This window comes from Corvus cornix, chromosome 2 (genome assembly GCF_000738735.6).
Source record: "Corvus cornix cornix isolate S_Up_H32 chromosome 2, ASM73873v5, whole genome shotgun sequence".
Lineage (NCBI taxonomy): Eukaryota > Metazoa > Chordata > Aves > Passeriformes > Corvidae > Corvus > Corvus cornix.
The window spans coordinates 116635801-116661613 of record NC_046333.1 but is presented as its reverse complement, the minus strand read 5'-3'; the positions used below and the strand labels follow the sequence as shown (position 1 = coordinate 116661613).

Below are 25813 nucleotides of genomic sequence, written 5' to 3'. Positions count from 1 at the left end.
CTTGCAGTGGGAAATCAGCAAAAACACAATGTTGACTTGTCAGGTGGATTGTGTGTGGGGATCCTGAAGGACAGATAATAATCCTAGCGGGACTGAGGAGATATGAGTGCTCTCCAAAATGTTGATGCTATCTTAAATGATCTTGGGCAAGTTACTTCCATCTCTGCTTCATGATCTGTAACATAGAAATAATCATACATACCTTTGACTTTAAAAGGATTTTGAGATGCATTGATGACACTTTTTTTATTGGTCTGAAGAGATTAACCATTCACTTCAGCAGATGCTGAAGTGTAGAAAAATAGGAAAGAAATCAAAAATCTTTTAGTCAAATAATGTATGGTAAACTTGAGTCATGATGTTAAGTATTAAAAACTCTTTGTTTATGAAAGAGACAGGGAAAACAATAGTGTATGGACTCTGTAATATCATTATTGAGACAACAGCCAAGCAGAGGAAGGTCATGAAAGGCCTCACCATTGTGTGACTGTGTTATAATGGTGACTTTCAAAGGGTCAGCATCAAACACACTTTGGCATACATAACACTTTTGTGCATTAAATATGTGGAGCTTTATTTTATAAAGTGTCATCCACATCAGTGAAGGAAAATCTCACTTTGGCCCTTGTTTTTTTAACTCTTTTGGTATGAAACCCCTGAATTTCATGTAGAGAATTTCAAGGCTGGGTCCTGGAAGAAGTCCAGGTGCTAAAGGCAGAAAGTTAACAAATTGCTGTGATAAGCTTAAAAATTATGTAAAAAATAGAATAAAAATATGTGTATGTGCAAGGAAAAATGCAATGATGATTAAATGGGGGCTCTTAATGAGGTTGCTTTCCACAGGAATTCAAGGTTTAATGTTATAAGAACACAGAATGCATTATATCTCAGCATTCATCAGCATTTTAATAAGAAACTAGAGACGAGATTGATTTGTATTCATTTTTTCAGGGAAAATCGAAAACAATACCCTGTTTTAATCCCAACTCTTTATTGCCAGGTAGGTGCCTTTGCTTACTTTCACGTGTGTGGATTAGTAGCTGATTGCAGAGGCTGAGACAATCTTAATCTAAAGCCTAGCCTAAACTGCAAGCCTGAGTGTGTCCCATAAGGTAGTAATGCATTTTGGTAATGCACATCCCAACAGGGATAGGGATGAAGTCCCGTTGGAATTTACTGTAAATCTGCACCTTTGCCATGTGAGTGGGATGCGATACCGTAGTCTGTGCACCACTGGCAACACCGTGGCTAGCTTTGTTGAGGATTTATCATCCCATCTAGAGAGCCAGCTGTGTGTATTCCTTTCTCTACTTTGGCATAAAATAGGAAGTGTAAGGCTACCCACTTAACAAGGTGGTTTTTGTCAGCATCAAAAGATAATGCCATAATGCAATGAGAGTTGCGTAGCATAGAAGGAGTAGTGACAAAGGGAGGCAAATTCAAATATATGGCTAAAAGTTAAAGAGTAACTGTAAGAAATGTGACTTTTAAAAAAATACATTTCTAAAAAGAAATGTTTCTGCAAGGAATCCATCTGAGCTAAACTCTGACATAGTGGCAAGATCTTTAATTTTTCAAAATAGCCCAGGTCTACATCAAACTATATTAATTATATCAAAAGAATATTGTCTAGATTGCAAAGTCAAATGCTCAGCAATTAGGAATTGCAGGAATTAAGGCAGCCTGTGCCTCTCACGCATATCCATTATGAAACATCACCTGATTGCATGACCATAAATTATTTTTTACAGGACCCCTGCCTCACAGCTCCTGTTTGATGCTGATCAAGTCACATAAACAAAAATTTTCACAAGTCGTCTCTAACTATGTGTTCCTCATTTTCTAGGTGCCCGACTTGAGATCATGGGGTCTGATTTGCAGAAGTGCTGAGTGCTTACACCTCCAAGAGAAGTCAATGGGAGCAGTGCTCTGACTGTATTAAGTGCTATAAAAAGTTAACCACTCTGAGAAATCAGGTTCTAAGCATGCCATATTGAACACCTCAAATGAATAGATGCATTTGACATTAACTTCTCTGTGCCTCAGTTTCCCAGCTTTAAAGTGAGGGGTTAATCTGTCCTTCCTCACCACAAAAGGTATGGGAGGATAAATTAATTCAGGCACTGGAGAAATTAGTGTATTAAAAATATGAAAAATATTGAGAAAATACTCTTACAAGCAGGATTTGAATAGTATGGGAAAAAGAAGACCAAGTGCTTCATATTGTACTCAGAATTCCAAATAATATTATGTACTTTTCAAGACAGAATCATCCATCTTTGCAAGTAAATGATGAAAGGTTCTCCAGAAAAGACACACATGATCATGTAACAACACTGTGTTAAAATACATGCACAGGATGGGCTGAATTAATTCTTGCAGTTCTTAACTTTCGAGTGTTTGATAATGCAACTTGCTGTCAATGGATTTGCTACATAATTTCCTAACTGAGAAAGAAAATTACACCAACAAAAAATCCATTCACTGACAATCACAGGCTTCATTAGCAAGATTTAATTCTAGTGGTATTCCTCTGAGCTAGTAGAGAAAAGACAGCAACAGGTTAGTTCAACCAAGCAGGTTTACTTGTTTCCAGCCTCCCATTCTGTCCTTGTTAAGCTGGTCACAACCTTTCCCCTGGCTCTCCATGCCATGATTAACCACCCTTTGTCTCCATTTTCCCTCTAGGTTTGTTTCTTCTCCCCTCTTTTGCAATCAGGCAGTTTCCTCTCCATACTTCATAGGCTGTATGGCCTACAGCAGCAAAGGAAAGCCCCGTCCAGTCCCACTTATGAAGTGGTGTGATTGGAATCTCTGACAAATTAAAATAATTAAAATCAAATGTCTTGAATGTAGAGTTAAAACTCTGCATGGACAAAATATTGTACATTTTCTTCAGCAACAACTGTTTATTCTAACAGTTATTTATAAACCTATTAATACATTTATAAACTTAAAAAATTATGTAATTTTAAGGTAAACCTTGATGTTTTTCCTGCTCTGAAATTCAGCTCACTTTTCCAAAGGTAGGAAGCACCAGTGCATCTCAAAAAATGTCACCAGAATTGCAAAGTGAAAAGTTTTTCTTCAGCTGAATTTTCATTGATTTTTTCTAAAAAAAAAAAAAAAAAAAAAAAAAAAAAAAAAAAAAATTAGTTCTTGAGACAGATCTTAAACATGAAGTCAGTTAAAATTTGATCACTGCAGCCCCTCTACCTTCAAAACTCAATGTCTCTTTTAGCTTTTGACATTAACAGGAATTCTTTCATTCCCATAATATTGCTTATTTGCTGTGTTAAAGAGCTGTGGACTTGTTATTTTCCATACCTATAAAGCAGCATTTTTGTATTTAAAATGCTCATCTGCAGGGAAAGTTACTGTAATATAATGACCACAAGCTCATATATATTCATATGAGGAAGTAGTGGGCAGTGCTTGGCAGGTTATAAATTCACACCTTAGCTTGCTGCTTACTAACTTCATCATGTGAACGAGCCCACAGCTGTCATAAGCTGTCATAACGGAAAGACACCATTAACTTCCTTAATGCCATTAAAATTCCACATTTGTTTTCATTTCAGATCCTCTTCTGCGTGACTACTGGGTGTATGAGGGCTCTCTAACCATTCCACCCTGCAGTGAAGGTGTCACCTGGATATTATTTCGCTATCCTTTGACTGTGTCCCAAGTGCAGGTAACAGCTGTGCTTAAAGTGACCTTGGAATATGGTTAAGAGCTAAAGGTTATAGCGTGCAAATATATATATCAGAATGTTATGTCTGTTCTCCTTAAAGATCCCATTAGATCGGTACATGGCTTTTCCAGTAAAGGTTAAACCTTTTGAGTCACTGAAAGCAACGCAAAGGTCAGAGATGAAAAACCTTGTTATCATTTATCATCTGCATTTAAAATAATTCTTATATTTAAGTGAACGAAAAGGAAAAAAAGGAAGTCAGTGGGCAAAAGAAATTCAATTCTTTGTAACTGTAAGCTTTCAAATATCACTGCTTTTTGATGTTAAAGGAACAAAAAAGCACAGGAGGCACTACGTCCTGGAGAATGAAAAATGTTAATGTAGTACAGACTGGCTAGATTGCATTGAACTATATTTAATTTATCTGGCTCTTTTTAAATTCAGTTTTATAATAAATGTCAAACAGAAACTACCTATTTAAATTTGATTTCGCACGTATGTATTTTAAAGTGTTCAGGGTTTTTTTCTTAAATTAAATCTAACAGTTGTGAGCCTTTCTACATAAAACTTTTCAAATCTGTTTACAAATAATCCCAGGAAAAACAATGAAAACTCCCAATGAATATTCTCTCACAGTCTGTGAATCCCAGCTGGAGAAATGTGCGTTTAATTTAAGTGAAACTACCTAGAATCCCTGAAGCTGAATGCATTTATTTTCATTGCCTGCTCTGAAGCATGTGAAAAAAGTATAAAAGGTGATAAATTCAGATTTAAATTATTTCAGCTTTAATCATTTAAAATTTTGCTAGTGTTGCCAGCCCAATATTTTAACATCTTTTACAATTTAAAATTGGCAATGTTTCTTTTCTTATGGAAACCGAATTCTAGGTCTAATCACAGGATAAAGGCAATAACTCCCAGTAAGTTATTTGTCTAGTAGCTGCAACTTAAATGCATCCCATCATGAAAGTGTTATTTATTTATGAAAAGGTAAGACTTGTGGCTGCTTACTACCGAGTAAATGCATTACTTATAACATTACTTACAGCAATGAGTAAACAGCATTCTGTTAGCATTATTAGATTCAGAATAACTTTTAAAGACAGTGCATTTTGTAACTTGTCATCTAATTGTCCAGATATGATACTGATAAATAAGGGGACTTAATCAGATTTACAAAGTCCGCAGCTGAGACATAGTATTATATTGCTGGTTGCAGATTTTGTAGTCTCTGTTCCCTTTTAATCCGCTCAGTGCACAGAGGAGAGTTGAGTTTAAGCCATCCACATGTAGTGGGAGACAGCAAGAGGGTGAACGAAAGAGGAATTAAGAAGGGAAATGCAACTTTAGCTAGTATTATTATGTACTAATTTACCACAAGAAAACGAGATGTTGGAATATAGTGTGAAGGGGATAAGGCTCCTGAAAAAATATTGTGCCTTCGGAAGAGTGACCATAGTGCCTGGGGCAAAGACGGAGATTCACAACCATGTTAGGTGAGGGGTAGCTGGTTTGTGTTGCTGCATTACTTTGATAGGTATAAACTCAGTCCAAAACCATTGCAGTGATGAAGGGCACGCAAGTCACGGAGGAGCTTTTCCCTCCCTGTGGCACTGTATGTGGGTGAGATGTGGCACTGGAGTCAAGTGATGGATTGGAGCAGACTTACGCCAGTATGATCCACTATGCTTGTCATAGATAAGCATCAATTAGAAAAAAATTCCTCACTGATATTTATGATTGCAACATAAAAGTTAAAGTTGTGCAGGAAAGACAATTATTAAGATCATGAAAGGCTTTTGCCAAGGTGGGATAAAATATTATCTTTCATCAGATATTGCTTTCAGATGTCAATTAAAAATAAATATGGGGTAAGTGAGAGGAGGTGATTCTGGGATTCATAAGTCGAAAGGTACGGTGAGGTCTCCATGATGCCCAAATATTAAGATTTTGGCGGTTCTAGAATATCTTGCTATAGCCTAAAATTCCAAGATTTTAAATTGTAATCAGCCTTTTGGCTTCAATGAAATATGTGGCCTCTTTTGTGCATGCTGTCATGAGTGCCTGTGAGAGATTTCATTTAATCTCAGAACCGCAGAATGATTGGGATTGGAAGGCACCTCTGGAGATCATCTATTCCAAATGCCCTCCTAAAGCAGGTTCATCTAGAGCAGGTTGCCCAGGAGAGATTAAGGAGAGATTAGAAATGCAAGGGCTTTTGTCTATGGAAAATAAGAGGATGTAGTATAGGATATACCATTTTGAATCTTCCATGGAAGGCTGGTAGAGGCACTTAATTTTATTAAGACAGCTTCTAGTATTAAATCATAGATTTCAGTGCAAATGCATTTCAAATGGGTTTAAATACATTATTTTTACATGTGTCATTACCTTGTAGAACTTCCTTCTTTGGAATACTAATGAAACGTCAAGTGCTTTATGTAAATACTAGCAGCATCTGTGGTTATAGACAGAGAGAAATAAATTCAAGGCTTTCTATTTTCATTTTTCAGGCCATGAAATAATCAAGCTATGAGTGTCAATAACAAGTAAATAAAGAATTAGATAGTATTATATAGAATAAGTTTTATTTCTTTCCTCTGATCAAACTAGTTCATACATTGGAGATGATACTAATTTTCTGCAATTAGCACAGCAATATTAATTAGCTTAACAAACTGTGGGTCATAAGGGAAAAATGAATAAAATTGCAATTCTAGTTCATGGTCACACTCATAAGATATTTTCATATTTTGTTATTTTGAAACAATGAAGTAACTATTTTGACATAGGCACAGTAGGCTGACCATTACAAAGTAGAGAACCTTTTTTTTTTCTCCTAAAGACATTTTCAGATAGTAAAGTTCAGCTGATGAGTTGATATACTACTGATCTAAGTCAATGTTAAGTGAAAGGAGTTCTGAGTGTGCTGGTTATATGAATAGCAAAAGAGCAGTCCAGGACTGCAGCAGCAGGATGTGCTTTCCTGGAATCCAATGCTGTTTCCTTACTGGAAGTAATTTTCTTTGCCATGAGACTTCACTTCCATCAAAGAGCTTTTTCCTTCCTGGGTCATTCTGTGTGTATTCCTGTCCTCCTATTGTAATTTTTGTCATCCTCACTTGACTTATGTTGAAATACACTAGCTCAGAAAAAACTGTGTTGTTTGTTTCTGTGAGATACCTCCCACATGCATGCACACTGCTGAAATGCAGTGGGAGAAAACTCCCTCCTATTAGGCCAGTAAAGAGCAGGAAATAGTTAAAAAAGACTTGGTCATGCTTCTCTCCACTGTATTTTAAAACAATGGAACATTTGTGAATAATGTGCTTTGTGGTTCACTGAAGCCCAGAACAAGTACATTGTCTAAAATGATGCAGAAGGAGCTGTTGTTCTGCTGTATTCATTGTCAGAGTTAACTGGTTTTGTATTGAATGGCATGGTCTCTAGTCCTTTTGTCTACCTCATTCAGAATCAAAAACTCCTAAAGGACAGAAATAGTAACTAGCATATGGAGCTGTAGTGGAAATTGTGCAAGATTTATGTAAACTGTAAAATAAAGCACTCACAGCTTCATGGTATTCTGGGTGCTGGGAAGTAGGTCCGTGTTCTTGGCAGGTGTCATGGAGATGTGAAATTTTCAAGCAGAAGGATAATGGTTCTATACCTCATATTGAATAAATGTTTATAGAAAGCATGCAAATTCTTAGTTTTGTGTGCTCTATTTTTCAGCAAATATGTACGTGAAACAGAAGAATGCAGTGGTCAGGATCTGAATACAATGAGTGGTAAAAAAATTCTAGAAAATGTGAACATAAATGGTTTCACTCAGTAGATATGCAACTGTTCGTGTTGTGGATTTGCCTCTACACTGGTTAGAACTTAATCCTGAATTTCAGTGTGAACAGGCTTAGGTCATCCTTAATGTCTGCTGGGCATGAGAAGAACTTTTGTAAATGACTATTCCTGGTAAAAGCATGTGAATATCCAAGGGTGCTTAGCCATATGCCTCTAAAATATCTGTTTCCTTGGTAGTCCTGCAGGGTGTACTTCACAGCATTGACTTATGAAGGGTTGGGAGAAGATGGTAAGCAGTGAAACAGGATGAGCAGGGCACACATATTACCTGGCCACACGGAAATTTAATAGGGAAAGTAGTGTTGGCACAGCTAGTGTCCTTTTCTGGCAGAACTACTTCAGAGTAGAGCAAACCACCATGTGTCATGGCAGTCTTAACCATGGAAGGAACAACTAAACCAGGAGGCTGTTGAGCCCAGAAGCAATTCCCCCTCAGAGCAGGGCTACAGTTCTTGGCTTCCCTAAAGACTAAAGAGCAGGCACAGAGATCAGGTCAGTTCTACTCTCCTGACTGAAGAAACTGGAAGCAGCTTTGTGAGGAGTACCTCCTGGAGAAAGATTTCACTGTGGGAACTGGGACGGAGCATTTGTAGTTACAGTAGGAGGCAGCTCACAAATGCCAGCTTTGCAGAGAGTCTGCTCTTCCCTCTCCTTCATCTGTGTTTGTTTGAAGTATCTCATTCTCACAAGATCAAACAAAAGCCACATTTTTGTAAAGTGCTCCTTCCTAAACTGCAATTATCTCAGACTTTCCAGAGTTGACTCAGATGGTAGAAGAGGATGCTTTTACAAAACTCCTTCAGTGATTTACCAGTCCTTGAGTTCTGAAGACTTTTTCAATTCCAAGCTGGTAGTGGGTTTGTTTTCAGTTTGCTTTAAACAACAACAACAACAATCTTCCATAACAGGATTCTGCCTCTAAAAGCACCTTCAAGGAGCTTTTTTTCATTTTTGCAGTCTAAGCTGTTGCCTTATATCTCAGCTGCCAGAAGCTGAGTGTTGATTTCCAAGCACACTGTTTTTTTTAAGGAAAATGAAGCAGACATGAGCTAGCCTCTAAATCAAGTAAATAAGTCTGTATCAGTACTGCAGTAGAGTGGAAAACAACGAGGGCAGTTGTCTTCCAGGTTGCAGTAAGAAAGTATTCTCTGTAGGCAGAATAAGAATAAAAGTGCCATTACCTGCTGTTTAGTACCTCATTTAATTTAATTCTGGAATCATGCTTACATTCTCCCTGTAATATTTCCTAGGGTGTTTTTCATGGAGAAATTAACTCTATAATATCCTAGATGTTAAAATGATTGCATACTCCAGGCTCCATTTTGCTTTATGTGTATTTGCAGTTTCAACTTAGAAACGAACTGCATCGTGAGGCATCACAGGGTCAGTATAAGTACAAAGGCTGACGCTAGGGGAATCAGCCATCAAGTACATTTGCCATATCCAGCTAAGACAGATTGTGAATATGTCAAAGAAAAAACTATTTTTCCAGTAGTTGTAACTATTTAAAATACCAGACTCTTTAAAATGGCACTGGTGAACAGTAAGGTAAAGTTTTTTATCATGCAGCACTTGATGCTAATACCAGGGATGGGGATGGAAGGTGCTCATATTCTTCCCTACACCATATTAGATTTAGAAAATTCTAAAAAGAGTCTATAAGCAAAAAACATATTTGTTTTGGCTCAGCTGAAACCTTTTATATTTATTTTTTACTGTATTTGACTTTCTAACTATCTACATCTACAGATCTTTTGAAGCAGTATTTTGTTTTGATCACAAAAACTGTATTTTTTCATATAAAATGTCAACAGACATCCACTAAAGCTAAGAATCTGTTCAGTATTCTTCCGGTTTAGAAGATAACAACAGTTTCAGGCAGTAAATAAATCACCAGGAGAATTTCAAAACAATTTATAGTCAAGCAAGTTATTCCTGAAATGCACTTCTTTGAAGAAGACAAGAATTACTACTCTCAACACACAAGAGAAAGGTTGATTCATAGGATGTAATCTGCAATGGCCAAGATGGTTACAGATCCTAAAAGTAGTTGTGAAAAGGCAAAGGATAAATTTGCCAAACCATGTGCATAAGAGTTCTTGTCTTTCTCTATATCAAATGTTTTGACAGTGCTGATAACTATTTTAAAATGTTATTAATGTATATTGACCTTAGTATACGGTACCCGAACACTCCAATTTTCAAAGCTGCAGAATTGGCTGGACAAGGCTGGGTTTGATCATTAGTCCCACAGTGAAGAATGTGTCTCAGCTTCTTCATTTCTGTTTTTCTGTCTTTCAGATAGAGGAATTTCGAAGACTGAGGACTCATGTTAAAGGTGCTGAACTTTTAGAGGGCTCTGATGGAATCCTAGGAGATAACTTCAGACCAACTCAGCCACTTAGTGATAGAGTCATCAGGGCTGCATTTCAGTAGCAGAGGAGGAAGAATGGTAAATCTTCAGTCAGGTAAGTAAAAACTTAATGGAAAAATCAAAACTTTGAAATAATTTAGCTAAAGGAGAAAATGCCCTTAATTTTAGCTGATGATACATTGTCACTACTGTAAATTTTGACACTAATTTCTGTTTCATCCTGTGGTATAATAGTTTGGTTATGTGATAGTTTAACTCCAGTTAGCAACCAAGCCCCACAAGCTGCTCAGTCACTCTCACCTATGGGATGGGAAAGGGGATCAGAAGGGTAAAAGTGAGAGAACTGGTGGGCTGAGGCAACACAGTGTGATAGGTAAAACAACAGCCATGCATGCAAGTGAAGCAATACAAAACAAGAAGGTCATTCATCACCATCCAGGCAGTGGATCATGAGGCACAGTTACATCACAATTAATTCTTGTAGCTTTAAATTTCTCCTGCTGCAGTGAGGAAGAACACAGTATGCCTTGGTTATCTGATATATTTCCCCAGGTACTGAGTTTTACTGGTTGATTTCTTACCATGTTTCTAGAAGACCAGTCGTTGGTGGATCTTTTTACTCCGTTAAAAAAGCAGGGTAGTAGTTCTGGAAGGAGGCCTTTAATTCTAAAAGGAGGCTTTTTTTTTTTACGATACTGTTCTTTCCCAACGAGACCAAATTTTGGGCAACTCCAGTGAAGATACAGGAGGAAACAAATTAACTTCTCTCATGGCTAATTTTTCATATTTCATTCATCTAAGTAGTTGCTGCTTCTTTCCCACCTTCATTGACTCACAGAGCAAGAATTTGAGGATGACATAAGAGTAATGCACATGTGAACCTACATTATCCCTGCTTCAGTTACTAAAACCTCTCATGTTACGTTCCCCTAGCCTCTATCAGTTACAAAATAAATCCCCTTAATGCTCTAGTTACTCCTAAACCTCGTTATACTTAGTTAATGGATGTTTTACTGTAATGAACAACCTGGCAATGAGATTCAAAGAGAATTAAAGTCCAGAGAAGTAACTGAGTCACCATCTCTGAAGGCAGTTAAGATGTGTAGATGTGAGTTTTAGGGGCACGGTTTAGTGGTGGACGTGGCAATGCTGGGTTAATAGTTGGACATGATGATCTTAAAAGTCTTTTCTAGCTTAAACAATTCTATGATCCTAAGACAAATTGTTGCCTTGAAAGTAGTGAGTCGAGGCACCAGCTTTATGGTTGATTTTGAAATGAAGTGCCCCAGCCTTGATGCAAAAAATAAGACAGCAAATCTGGGAAATCTTCAAGAAAAGAATCTGTATGATTGCTTTTTTCAATAAATGCTACTGTTTTTTAACATAGTAAAATTTTTCATCTAGTTTCTTAAAAAAAACTTTATTTAAATAATAAAAACACTGGGTACTCCCCATTACCCTATTTACTGTTGAAATACACCATATAAAAGCATAAGGTTTTCTATCTTCACATTTCTTCAACGCTACAAAATAACTGATTCATCTAGGGTTTCATCTGGAAAGCATGCCGCTAAAAGGTTTTTGATAAACAGTTTTGGGTAAGGATATTTATGTGTTCTTTAAATTCTTGCCCTCTCTAGTTCATGTCAGGCTCTGTTGTGGAGTTATGCCCCATCAGAGCATGCTCTGGGTCCAGTCCCCAGTTTCATGTGAAGTAACAAATGACCAGGCAGCAGATAACCTGCAAAAAAGATTGATAATTCAATGCTTCCAAAAAATGGACCCATTAAAACTAAGCAAGAAGATTATCCTCCTTCCTGCATATGATAGAAATTATTACATTGGCTAGGACAGTGACCAGCAATTTCATGGTCTTTCCATATAGCATAAACATTCAATATAGTGTTTGCATCTAAACATTCTGGAAGTAAGGGTTTATTTGTATTTTATAACCCAATTTAATATCTGAGAAGTTAAACAAAAAAACCAAAACACTGATCCCTTTTTTAAATATTATTTTCTCATTCTCATATTTAATTTTGGGCCTATCCCTAAGCCCAGTCCTCAATTGCATGGTTCTCTGCAGTAACCAATTGTTGTTGCTTTAATCTTGAAATGGATGTTTCAAATTTATCCCAGCTTCTGCATAAAAATTACTCGGGAAAATCGTGGCAATATTAAAGTACAATTTTTCTCAGAGAGTGAAAAATGCCCTCAGGCCAGTGCAGGTAATTCAAGTCTGTAACAGTGAAATTACTTGACATGCTGAGTTTGAATTTTATGCATGAAAGACTTTCCTTTACAATGTTGGAATAGAAATGTAAAAATTTCCCTTTTGCTTTCATGTTTGAAATTTTATTACGTTTGTCAATACTTATAAAGATTTGTTCTATATAATAAGATTTATCTCGGCCCTGCTTCACAAAATAATCTGCAGTTTTAATTCCCAAATGATGGAATTTTTAATACAAAGTAATAGTCCTCACTGTAGGGCTATGCTAATTATGGGCACTCAAGCACTGAGGAAGAACTGTGACTCCTGGCACAGTGTAGCTCACAGAAGAAATGACACTTGTTTCTCTGCACCTGATTGAATTATTTATCAGAAATTCATTTGGTCAGGTCCTTTCAGTTTTGTGTGCATCAGTCCAAGTAGCACTGAACTAATCAAGGTTTCATTATATATCCTTGCTATTGAGTTTAGGGAGCTGAAAAAAATGAAGTATAAAAAGAAATCACATGGCTTTGTTCGCATTTCTTCTATGCAAAGAGGTAAAAAGGGAAGGAAACAATCTTACTTACTTTGTAGTGATTTCCTCACACCTCTCTGGGAGGAAGGTGTTGAGGAACAGTAGCTCCTCACACATACCTCAGAAATCTTCAAAAAGATTCCTTCCTTCACAGGAATGAGGGAAGTCCCTTAAGCTGGGACGGCTGGCATCAACTGAATGTTGCTATGAAGACTCAGTAGCAGATGAGGAAGTAATAATTTTCAGAGCAGCATCTTCCTAGTGATTCAAGAGGAACATTTTTTCTTTTTAAAGAGCAGATTACCTTTTATTTTAGAGCTCTGGTATGTCTTGAATATTACAGTTACGAACACACTGGTTGACTTATTTTCTTACACAATGCCTCTCTGCCAAGGCTGCTGGAACTCCTGTCAGTAAAGTTTTCAACACTTTTTTTTTTATTCCAAGCCAGTGTGGCACCAGCCACTTGAAGAACCTTGAGGAATGTTAGTTTGCCATGACCTCATTACTCTATCAGGGAAAGAAGGAGACAAATGTTTCTGTAAGTGTAGCCACAGGAGTAGAAAGGGGTTGTTTGAAAGGTCTAATTAATTTTGACTGAAGCAGAATGCAGGCTCTATGCACACCATGCTCCCAAAGCTTCAGAACATCTGCTCCTCAGCCTTGATTTAAACCTTGACAAAACTGGACTCTTTGTGGCTTATGATCAAATGGCATATGTTGATCTTTGATGTAATTTGTTCTAGTTTGTTGAAAAAGAAGCAGAGTTGACACAAGCATGGAATATCATGGTGTGTAGTACCAGGGAAGGAACTATTTTTTTTTAATGTTCCTCCATCATGGGAAAGCCCAGATCTCAAAATACTTCTCTCCAGTTCTAAGACAAAGTTTTGCCAGCCTCTAAAGGGAGCCTTCAGGATTACAAAACAGAACTTTGTAGCTTCTCTGTTGTCTTTAACCCAGTGGGTTTTAGAATAAGTTTGTTGCTATTTAGTTGGCCTCATCTGGCTCTGCTTTTTTCTGCTGAAAACATATCTCTCTCATATAGCCTGGGGTTAATGACTTTTTGGACTCCGTTTTGGTAGTGTTTTTGAAATGCGTCCCAATCACGTCCCATTAAATGACCTTTTCACCCTTCTTCTTCTGCAGTTGCTGAAGTTTTCAAATACATTTCTTTCGAAAAAGCCATTTAAAAATTTTCTAACCTTTTAAAATCATATTCAATAGAGCCAGTCAGGTGTTAAGGAGTTTGGAGGAAAAGCTCAGTACAGATTTGCTTTCAGACATGGAAGGTTAAAAAATTGAGTTCAGCTTTATACAGTGAAGAACAATAGAATAACAGAGTAGTTGTGATTGAAAGGTGCCTCTGGAGATTTATTAAGTTTGATCCTCTGCTCAAAGCAGTGTTAACTACAGTGGGTTTCTCAGAGCCATGTCCAGCTGGGTTTTGCATATCATAAGGGTGAAGACTCCTTAATCTCTCTAAGCAAAGTGTTCCTGTGTACTCTTGCAGGGAAAAAGGTTTTTCTTCATTTAAAATGAAATTTCCTGTATTTCAGTTTGTACCCATTGCCTCTTCTCCTTTCACTGGATGCAGCTGAAGAGTCTGGTGCCGCCTTCTATACTTGTTCTCATAAAGTATTTATACACATTGATAAAATCCCTGTTGAAGCATCTTTGCTGGAGGCTGAACAGTTCCAGCTCTCTCAGCCATACTTGTATGACAGGTGCTCCAATCCCTTACCATGTTTGTAGCTTGTTGCTGATCTCAGTATGTCTGTGTTTCTTCTGAACCGGGGAACCCAGGATGGGACCCAGTGCTCCAGGTGTTCTATCAGTGCTGAGTAGAAGCATTTCCCTCTACCTGCTGGCAGTGCTTTTCCTGGTGCAGCCCAGAAGGCTGTGGAACTTCATTGTTGCCTTGGGTGCATTACTGACTAGAACTTGATGTTTGCCAGGACTCCCAGGTCCTTTTGTGAAAGAAAAGAGAAGGGATAACATTGTGACTTCCTCAGTGTTAACACTAGTTTCTTTTATACTTCCTGCTTGACTCAGAACCCTCGCTATGGGCATCGAGCTATTTCTTGATAATTTCAGATGATCTTGGAATAAGATTTATAGTTCTTATTGTTATACAGCAAAGCCTCACAGTGGGGACAACAAATGTTACCACTCCGAGAAATCAAATAAGAAAAACCTTAAATCACCCATTTCATTAAAGGCTAATTTTTTGACAGTTTTAGGCTTGACACACTATTTCTCAGTATGTGAATTGTGAGTATTCCAGAAGGCTGGCTGGAATTTTGGGGCTTACTGCCTTTCCTAATGGATAAGTACTTTTCCAGTACTGCATTCTTCACTGAGGACAGCCTTATTTGTGTTTTCCAATGGATTTATCACTCCCTCTTTAATTCTTGTTGCTTTACATGTAGCTGCTGTGATAGACATGCCTTTCCTCTCTTTTACATCAGTGGAACAGCTTTATATGTGAATGAACAAGATGTCTGATCCCAAACACTTGAATATCAACTTGAATTTGTAATGATAGTGAATTCAGTATGGCATGCCTACAATGTTCTTATCCCTTTATACATCAAGGGGTATACACATGATTCCAGACATGGAGTAGGTAAATGGCATTGCTCCTATTTTCTAAGAGGAATAGGTGCCTGTTACAGAAGTCATTTAAATCCATGAGGCTCTTTTAATAGAAGACAGTAAGAGCTTTTTCTAAAAAATAATTTACTAAAATTATATTGAAAGAATATTTTCTTTTTAAAGTCCTAAACTTTAATTTGCTTTCCTCTGAGAATAATTAATAAACTAAAGAATTTGATTTCCAGTGTGTTGTCTCAAAACTCCCCATCTCAGACACAATTTATTTTGTATTCATAAATAAAGAATTATCCTCCAAGTGTGATGATGTATTATACCTACTCCATCTACATACATACATTACTCAAGTTCTCCTGAACATTTTTTCATTTGTGACTGATTCAGAAATTCCTGAGAAAGCATCAATTTTTACATATGCAACTACATATACACACTCATACATACACCTCAGACTGGAAGTAGCTGCAAGTTTATCCAATATCCTGTAAATTATGATAGCAGAAATTAATTCAGGTTAAGAACATTCTTAATATAATTACTATTTTCCTAGTTGTACATTCACGATTAGAGAAAAAATAAATGACATCATTAAAATAGCAATGTTGTGCTAGGCCTGGGGAACAGGAAGGTGTAATGTAGGGTGGGAGGAACAGGGACTGCATTTCTGATGCTGCAGAAACTCTCTGCATGATACTGAGAAGTCTGAGCAGACACGGAGAAACTGGTACAGCATTAGTTTCACAGCAAGGAGAGAGGGCAATGTGGTGACTGTATCTGATGCGTTTTGTGAATGGATAGTGCAAATTCCTTGCTTTTGAAGCTGCTGAGCAGCTCTTGTGGCACCAAAACTATGTTGCCCTTCCCCCAGAATATTGAACAGGGGATATGGTGTTGCCAGTGGGAATGAACTAGTACTAAACAGGTAGTGGTGCACTCTTCCCTTTATGGAATTGTCAATTGTATGGTAACAGATCATAGAATACGAAGGAACATTCAAACACAGAGAGAGCCGTGGAGCTGAACCTTGCCTTTGAGAAATGGGAAGTGTGATACAATGCTGTGGACTGTATTTCTATGTTTAAAGAGATCTCAGTGAAATTTACGTTTTAATGGACATTTACATTAGCAATCCATGTGTCTTTATTCTCAGTTACTAGTAGCATTTGCAGTTTGTGAAGTTCACAAACAAGTTGCTCTGCAGAAGTTCTAACACTTGGGGATTTTATCCTTTCCTGTTGTGTAGATCCAGAGCTGGAATGAGCTGTCAGCAGCCATGCATCATTAGGCTACTATGACCATTCTTATCATTTTCCTGTTTAAAAAAACCCGAATCAACCTGACACAAAGATTATTAACAGTAGTTCTTTAGAAATGCAAACACTGATTTCCTAGATTTGTTGAAATATGAGTATTTATGCTGCTTCTAAGTGAGCAATTTTTTTATTGGTTATTGTTTGTCTCCATAAATTTAGAGTTTGTGCTTAAAAGGTGGTTGGTTTAATTAAGTTTCAGTCTTTTAAAGAAACAACTTTATGTTATCACCAAAACTGACTATTGTTCTTCTATATTTAAGGTCTTATGTACACTGCCCAACCCTCCCCTGCCACTTCAGAGTACTCGAGAATGTGCTTGCACTTGAGTGCATGACTGTAGGACAGAGGGCCAAACACCTTTGGCTTGTGAGCCACACACCATAATCAGAGGCTTACTGGAAACAAAACAAAACTTTTGGAGTCTCCAGGCAACCAAAAGCTGCAGGAATGGCTGAAAAATAGTGCCTTTTCAGGTTGTTTTCCACTACTTCGTTGTAGTACCAGGGAGTAGGGTGTACACTGAGATTGCAAGTGAACCCTGTAATATCAGCCTAAATTCTTTTCCCACTGCTGATGTTTCAAATAAGTGAGTAGAAAAACACTTTTGTAGCTTATGTGACCTATCCCTGACATGGGGGCCAGAATGTAGGAACTTGGTAGCCAGAGGCAGCCAAGAGTCATAGACTGGTCCTTGCTGTGGTAGGTATTTATGTGTCCAGGCCAGAGCATCAGTATAGCAAGTGATCAAGCCCTAAAATGAGAAAGAAAACCATTCTGAGTTTTTAGAGTTAGTATCATATTGGAATTGTCCTTGTTCAATTCCTTACTGAGCTCTTGTTAGAAATACACAAACTGTGGAGGAATGGAAAATGGTCCAAATCCCTTAGCATGTAAAGAAGCATGGAGAAAAGATTACTGTGCTTCCTTTTCAAAGCTAATAAAGTCATAAGGGAGCCTAGTGTAGTGGTTTGGTCCAAAATACTCATTACTGTTTATCTGCTGTGAGATAAGAATTAGGAGAAATGCAAAGCAGGCACCAAACTTGAAAGAATATAAAGAAGTTTATTAACAGACCTAAAAGAAGAAAATAAAATCATACCACACCTCCAGAACACTTCTCCTCCCCTCACCTTTCTCCCTTCTCCCAGTGACAATGTAAAAAGACAACCCTTGAGATGTTCAGTCTGTTTACCACTTCCATAATAACCTTGTTCAGTCCATTTTGGAAGAGGAGTCTCTCTTGCCCATGCTATGGAAACATTATCACAATGAGACAGCCGCCCGGGTTGGTTCTCTGCTCACATGTGAGAGTCCCTTCCCCCAACTTGCAGCTTTTCCCACAGCTGCTTTCAAGGGTCCACTCTTGAATTACCATGGTAAAATTTTAAGGTTGAGCCATTCAGAAACAAAAGTTCTCTTCACCCATCTCTGGGAGCATTTCATCTCTAAGAACAGAGGCCCTTCTCCTTCCCTGGGAGCAAAGGGTCTTCCTCATCTTCATCTTTAAGACTATCTCTGGGAGCATCTCTAGGAACTGAGGTTTTCTCCTTTTCCATTTGGAGCAAAGGTCCTCATCGCTTCCATCTCCCCCTGTTCAAACTTCTCATGAAATTACAGCAGCTTCAGCATCTGCCTATCTCAGCGCAGGTGCTTTTGCTCACAAGTACAAATTGAACACTCCACCGACCATATCTTCATGAAATTACAACGGGATACTCTGATATATCATAGCTTCACAACAGAATTTCAGCCTTAAGCATCTCCTCTTTCTTCTCCCTCAGGTTTTCAGCTCTTCACAGCACTAAAAGGGTAAATCTCACCTCGGCCTTGCAGCTGGAATGTCGATTATCGCTGTTGGTCACATGATCCTTTGCCGGACAGCAGGGCACCTTCAGCTGAATCTTGGCCACACTGGAGGGGGGGGAGCCGAGCCGCTCTGGCTGCCCACATCAGGGCTGTGGCGGGGTTCTGTGGGTGGAACAGGGCCCATCAGCTCCAGGATGGCCATGGCCTGGCCCAGCCTGGCCCGAGCAGGGCCTGGGCCGGGCCCGCTGGCCCCACATGGGGCCCATAGCCACCTGTCCCAGCACTGGAAAACGAGACAGAGAGGCTCTGCCTCAGAGTTCCCTGTTCTTAAGTCTGTATCACAGAGGCGGTCACAACTTTAAGCGGCTTAAAGAATTGTCCATATTCAAGCTGGCCAGCTGATAGGTTCTGTCAGGTCATAGAGGAAGCTGTAAGCACCCCTTTGCAAGAACATCACTTCCGGGACTGTGCTTGCTAACCCATGACACCTAGGAATCAGATCCCTACTTATGCTTCAAATAAGATACTTCATGCTGACAAGTGTTCCTAAATTTTGTGACCTGTGAGTTTCTATCAGCATCACACATTCTTTCCTGTTCATAATTCACTGTTATCATCAGCTTCTCATAAAAAGACTTTTGAGAATATAATTTCCAGCTGCTTACCATAAGCCGTGTATGGTTTGTAGAATTCTATTTGGGAACTGATAATGGAGCCAAGAGCCAGGAGTGCCAGTCATACAAAACACCCTCACAACATGTTCATTAGCAATCACAACACACAAGTTAGAGTCTGAACACGCACTGAAACTCTGCCGTGGTATTTTCATATGGGGAAAATGCTGCAAATTAGTGGTGAGTCAAAATAGTAGGAAGCTTAAATCATCATTGATAAAACTATACCCATTCTTAGGAAAAGAGATTAGTGCATATAAAATATAATGTAATAGGCTCTCAAATGTCAAAGGTACTAGGAGGACATGTAGGTACATGTGTCTGTATGTTACAGAGAAGAGAGCTTGAAATATGCTCTCCTCCTTCAGCAATGATATACAAGTCAGGCACTGGAAGTGCACTCTGTTTTACCTGGATGAAATCACACAGATTCAAGCACAAGATAATTACTCCATTGAAACTGAAGATCCAGGTAGTCACAGATCCTTACTCTTATTGGAATTTTTAATTCTGATTATTTCATACAGATAAAGACAATGCAATGAAAAATATGCAAACTCTTGCTAAGCAGACAGACATGTTTTGTAAATAAATAGTAAATTGAAACTACCAAGTTATTTGGATTACTGAAAGTGTTTTTGCAACTGACACTTGCCACTCAAGAAACAGAATGTCAGCAATGACTGTTGTCAGCAATGTTTTATGGATAAGACCAGAGTTTATGACAGAGCAGTGCTACCCAATAAAACTTCATTTAAAAACATTTATGCATCCCCATAGCTCAAGGCAAACAAAGGTGTATTTTAGTTATCTAGATGTAGCTAAATGCCCACAGAACTTGATGTAGATGAAATAAATTGTAACGTTTTCATGGAAGGAATGCAAAGCGTTTCAAGAAAGATAAGGTTTGATAAGGTACTCAGTTTTCTTTTCTGATACACTCCAAAACTACTCCTGGCTGTACTTTCAGGTGCTGTTTTTAGGAAGGTGTAGGAGAAAGGTAATGTTTTATCAGTATTATACTGGTTTTGCCCCCCCATGTCTTTTGATTTTGTTTTAAACTCTTAAACATTTTGATTTATCGTAATATTAAGGAGGAGAAGGCAAGATCCTTCTGTAAAGAAAAAGATAGGACATTGTGTGAGACTGGTGGTAAGGAATATGGTAAGACAAAAGAGGTGGAAAAGCTCTCCAGAAAGGAGATTGCCTCCTTTTAAGCACCAGAATAAAGGTTTTGATCTTATGTAGTGATCTTGACCTAAAGCTGCTGCAGTGGGACATCTTACTTCCTCCCTATCTGATGGAAAGACATATTATAGTGGCCATCCTATTTAATTTCTCCTTAGTCTCTTTATTTGCACTTTCTCAACACTTTTGGAAGACTTTGAAAAATAATTCTTTTCACTAAAGTTTTCTTATATCTTCTTTTAAATATGTTCTCTCTATTGCTATAGGAACATTGGGACCTTTGGTTCTTAGAAATATACCAGCTTTGCTCCTTATCGTTGCTTGTGCTTCTGCTCCTTGTTTCAGAGATAAGATTTATAGTGTTGCATTTATCTCAGTTTTGTACAAGCAAATTTTCTCTGTGAAGAATATAGGTACATAAAACTATTATATGAAAGAATTAGATATAAATCTTCTTGGGAAAACAATGATTTTTTTACATTCTGAGGTTGATTTCTGAGTTTTGATTAACTTTGTTAATATTTTTTTTTCAAACCATGGGTATTGTGAAGAACTCTTAGATTTTGCAGGTATTTATACTTTATGGCACTGATCCTGGAAGGTTTTCTTTGGGAATGGTTATTTGATTCATAGAGGACTTCACCAGAAGCAGTGGGTCTCTACTAAATATATGTAGGACTCAACCCAAGCAAAGGAAATTTCAGGGGCAGAAATATAATCTATAAACAAGGCATCTAAGAATTTTGTGGTTATAATGCACATGCCCATTTGTACAATGGTAGCTGAAATATTGCATTTCCAAAAACTTTTCAGAAGAGAAGCATGTGTCTTCATATCTACATAAACCTCTGGCCTGAATAGAGTGTTACTTGACCACATATATTATGGAACGGTGCTATTGATTTAGCATGGTAGGAAAGTTATTGTTAAACAAGAATAAGGGGTAAACATGAGTAACAACACTACCAATATATACAATCAGTCTTTTGTCAGACAATACATTAAATATTTCTGTAACAAACACAACTGAAATCTTCAGACTGGCTCATAATTAGGCTCCTTTCAAAAAGTAATTCATTAATACCCAAATCCCAGTTCAACTTAATTTCACTGACTTTGACTTTCGGACTAAAAGCATTAAGCTTGAACTAGCTAAAAATGTACAAAATGTGCATTCAATTAAGGAGTAATTAGATACTCAATCACCCTTATATCACACTAGGGATTATCCAAGAAAGAGGAGAGGTACTACTCACTGCAGTGTGTAAAACAATTTTCTTAATTAGTTTAGCACTAATTGAGATTGAGGAAGTGTCACTGTGCCACAGCATTAGTTTACCTAAACGGAACCTTAAAAACACAAAGGTTTTGGCTTCTTTTGGACTTTCTCACTCGGATTGCTCAGTCTTATTCACTGATCCAGTAACTTCTAGCCATGCAAATGGAAACTTTCTGTTCACTTCAGGGAGGGGTTTGGTCCCTGCACCCTTGTGTCAGTAGCCCACTGAAAAACATGCCAAGAGTTTTTTCCAGATATGGAGAATACTAGTTGTTATTATTACTTGGTTGTTGTTTGGTTTTTTATGTTACACCTTTATACCAAGCCCCAGGAAGAACTGGGAATCCTCTGTGCTGTTATGTGGAGTGTAAAACCTGCTGCTCTGTGAATGCCTTACAGCCTCCCTTAGGAGGCAGCTGGTAGAAAGCTCTTCAAGTGGACCATCAAATGGTGCTGCTGCCAGACAACATGACTTTTGGGGGGTATTGAATGATAACCAGGGAGTACGTGGAAATCACAACACTGATTGTCTTGTGGGTAGGCACTGACTTCTTAACAGCATTGCTGGTACCTAAAAATCTCTACTCTCCCTTCTGCTGTCAGGACCAGAGTGGGAACTCTCTAGAATATGTTGACTCTTCCTGCAAGCAGTTGTAGCCCCAGGTGACCATTTGCACACAAGCACTTTCAGACTGGTTGTGTGTATATACTGAGCTATAGTTAGCACTAAAATAACCTCAGGGAAAAAAAAAAGGCAAATTATTAGTACAACAGAATGAAGTGGTTTGGCGTTCTCATACCTATTGCTTCTGAACTGAGAGCACTGGCGCAATCTGAGCACCTGGATTCTTAAGGTTATGCCAAAGCACATGAATATGTGTTTGCATGAAATCAAGTATTGATTAATGCTTCTAATGAATAAGAATATTACTTATTGGTGATTGCTTTCTATCCCTTGAGCCCACCTGACTCCTGTGAGAGCTGGTACTCAGCACTTCACTTAGTAAGGCCCTTAAAATAGTAAATGGTAAAAAGTTCTCTGTGACCAGTGTAGTTTGCTTTCTAGTTTACTATCATGAGCACCAGGTTAGAATCAATTACCAGATTGATTCAGAAAGCCAGTTGTAAAACTTTGTTTCAAATTAATAATTTTACCACTGCCTTTAACTTCGCATTTTTACTGCCATTTCCTCCATTGCTAGTAAATCTTGCAGCACTGGCTTTACCCTAAAAGAGAAGAATCAGTACCATTATGTCACTGAAGTATATACCCTGAAACTGCTCCCACCTGCTGTCATGAAATCCCAGCTTTTAGTTTTCCCTGTCTCCCTGGCTGGACATAAACAGTCTTTCAGACCCACTGCGGAGGAATTTCAGTAACATAATTGTTCCATTCTCTTTTCAGAGAGGGGGAAGACAATGCTCCCACAGTGCCCACAGATGAGAAATGGAAACTTTTGAGCCTGCTGCTTCAGTTGAACCACAAAGCCTGTATTGTTTGTCTTCATCTAATTCAGCCTTGATAGACAGCTGTGACAGTTGGTCTGTCCACATGGTCCAGTGAAATTCTGGGAATGGGCTGAAGAAAATGTATTAAAGAAGAAAACGTATTAAATCTTCCAATTCACACTGTTAACTATTTTTAAATTGTCATTATCATTGCTTTTATAGCTACTATGCCATAGCATTCAATAGTCATCTGTGATCCAAATAATACTGATTTTAAGCTTGGTATGAATGCTAATATGTAGAAATACTCATTATTGTTTTGAATGTTAGATTTAGTTTTATTCCGTATCATCTCTTGTGCTGTCAGTAGCCATATTTTCTGTAGAGGGGAGATGCATTCCACAGAGGTAATAAAAACATTGTTTGTTCACAAAGAGTATTATACAAATTCAGAATTAATTTTTTGACAGAAGGCAGCACTTCTCTGCCAAACATATGCACTTGACATGGTTTATCTGAATAAAGCTGAATGATACTTGCATTACTAGGAACCTTACTGAAATAAAGGACAGTTTGGAACTAAGTAAAATTAACCAATACAACAATAAACAGAATTGTCTGGATTATTTTCTATTTGGTGAGCCATGGAACTTCACGACACAGTGTTCAATTCAGGCAGAAAATTATCAGCCATTGTTCTCCTGTGAATTATGACAGTTCTGTTTGTTCTGTACATTGCTGAGGATGGTGGTCTGGGGACTTACTCTGCATGTCCTGAGCTCACTGCACAGCATGGGCATTGCCATGCTGGGCCACACATGACTTATCTGACAGAGAAGATAAGGCAAGGGTAGTCTGAGCCAGCTAGTCAACCTCATAGCTTCTAATTCCTGAGAAACACCAAGATCTGAAGGACAGAGTCAGTAATATGGGAGGCAATGGCTTTGATCACCGGAGCTATTAGTGAGGTCCCCTGTCCTAGCATGAGGGACATTGCAGAGATCTGTGTCAGTGGAAGAACCCCAAAGGCACAGATGGCAAGTTCCAGTCTGGGGCACAGTGAAGATGCAAACTGAGGGCTCACAAAGGGGACGCCACTGCCTTGGAGCAGGTCGATCGTCCGTCACAAAGTCATTTCCAGGCAATGGTAAATGCAGAGTCAGAAGGCATCCTTAACCCACCTTGTCAAGGGTTATGGGGAGAGCTGCTGCTGAGGAACAAGTTACGAGCCCTCTGAGTAATTTATGTGTATATTGGGGGCAGCAGAAACAACAGGACAAACCCACACTCTGCATGTGAGCTGGGTGAGGGGGACCAGATACTGCTGACCACTTAATGTGCTTGTAACTGGGCATACTGCAGAAACACATGCTTCCTTTGGAGACAAGGCTTGGCAGCATGCATTGCAATAAATGCACTGAAAATATAATGCAAGCAGCCCACCATGAGGTCATCTGTTCATTTTGGGCTTAGCAGAGTAGCAATCAGCATGTTGCTCCTTGGGCTTAGAGAAACTTACGTTTCTTAGGGTTATCTCTATCTTTCACCCACATTTGATGAAGTATAACCCCATTATCTATACAATGGGTTCAAGATTTTAGTGCTGGCCAAAACCATATTTTCCACCTGCAGTGTCTGCAACATGTGCATGTAGCAGCTTCACTGGCTGCTGCCCCTCTTCCTTCAGCAGTTACTCCCCAAGCAGCTGCAGCTAGAGCCCAGCCCCAACACCCGATTACCAGACCCCAGCCTCCCACTGATCTGCATGATACCACAGGGCAGGACAAGTCTCTGCCGCAATGGCCTGCAGTGGCCTGGTTGGACTGTCTGCAGTTTTTGACAGGAGCCTGATAATTTGTCTTAGTTGTCAGGTTTGGTACTAAAAGCTTGGGAAAATAAAACAAAGCTCTGTGAGATGGAAGTCAACTGGTTTCTGCCAGGTGAAGGTCTGTTCTTTTCTCCTTGCACCCAGCAATGAAAGAACCCTCCAAAAGTGGAGTGAACCACGTTCCAAACCTGACAATTCTCAGGTTATGTGCACAGCTCATTCAGAAGATCTTCTCCCTTTGCATATAACATATTATTAACTACTGAGTGTTAACTAACAGGAACTGTAGTATTAATATGGCAAATATTGACATTATGATGAAATCTGAAGTAGATTTATTCGCTAAATAAACATGTTCCTTATCTTGGACCTGGCTGATATTCTTGTGGCTGTGAAATACAGATACATTGCAAAGCAAATGATGTAATGTCTCCACCAAAAAGTTCATTATTTCCCTTTCCCGTGCTCCCTTCCTGTGTTTGCTGTTCTTTCAAGCATTGCCTTGTGCAGTGAAATTCTAGTCATATAAATACTACTACTACTGAGGAATTTAAGTTAGTAAATTTGTCTCAACATTTATCAGACTTTTTTTTTCCTAGGCTTGGCTTTGAAAGAAAAAAAAACCCCCACTGGTAAAAATACTTACAACAGTTTTGTGTCTTAAGAACTAGATCTAATTATAACAACAAATTCATTCACAAAACACCCCCATTCTAATTACAGATTGGTCAACCCCCATTCATTTTGTGTTGGGAAAAGTTAAGTTAGTCTTTCTGGTTTTGGTAGGAATCCACAGGGAGGAATTTTCAGGAAGGGCTCTCTGTGTATTATTTCAGTTACACTGCACCCATGAGAGGTTTTATTGAGTGTGGCAAGGGTCTGCTGCTCTCCAATTAGAGTTCCACATGCCTGCCTTTGTATTAATATTTTTAAGAAATCATAAAACAGATAAAGGGGTTCTGAGGGTAGTGTAAGGCCCTAAAT

At 38.4% G+C, this 25813-nt stretch overlaps 1 protein-coding gene across 2 annotated transcripts in view; it reads left to right on the top strand.

The window, feature by feature from the left end:
- Positions 1-25198, top strand: part of CA8 (carbonic anhydrase 8) — a 48421-nt gene extending 23223 nt beyond the window's left edge. For both annotated transcript variants that reach the window (XM_039549748.1, XM_039549747.1), the window contains 4 exons: positions 952-1000; positions 3582-3694; positions 9854-10020; positions 22958-25198. In XM_039549748.1, coding sequence (XP_039405682.1) covers positions 952-1000; positions 3582-3694; positions 9854-9988 — 297 coding nt within the window. In that variant the 3' untranslated portion in view covers positions 9989-10020; positions 22958-25198. The remainder of the gene's footprint in view (positions 1-951; positions 1001-3581; positions 3695-9853; positions 10021-22957) is intronic.
- Positions 25199-25813: the final 615 nt, after the last annotated feature.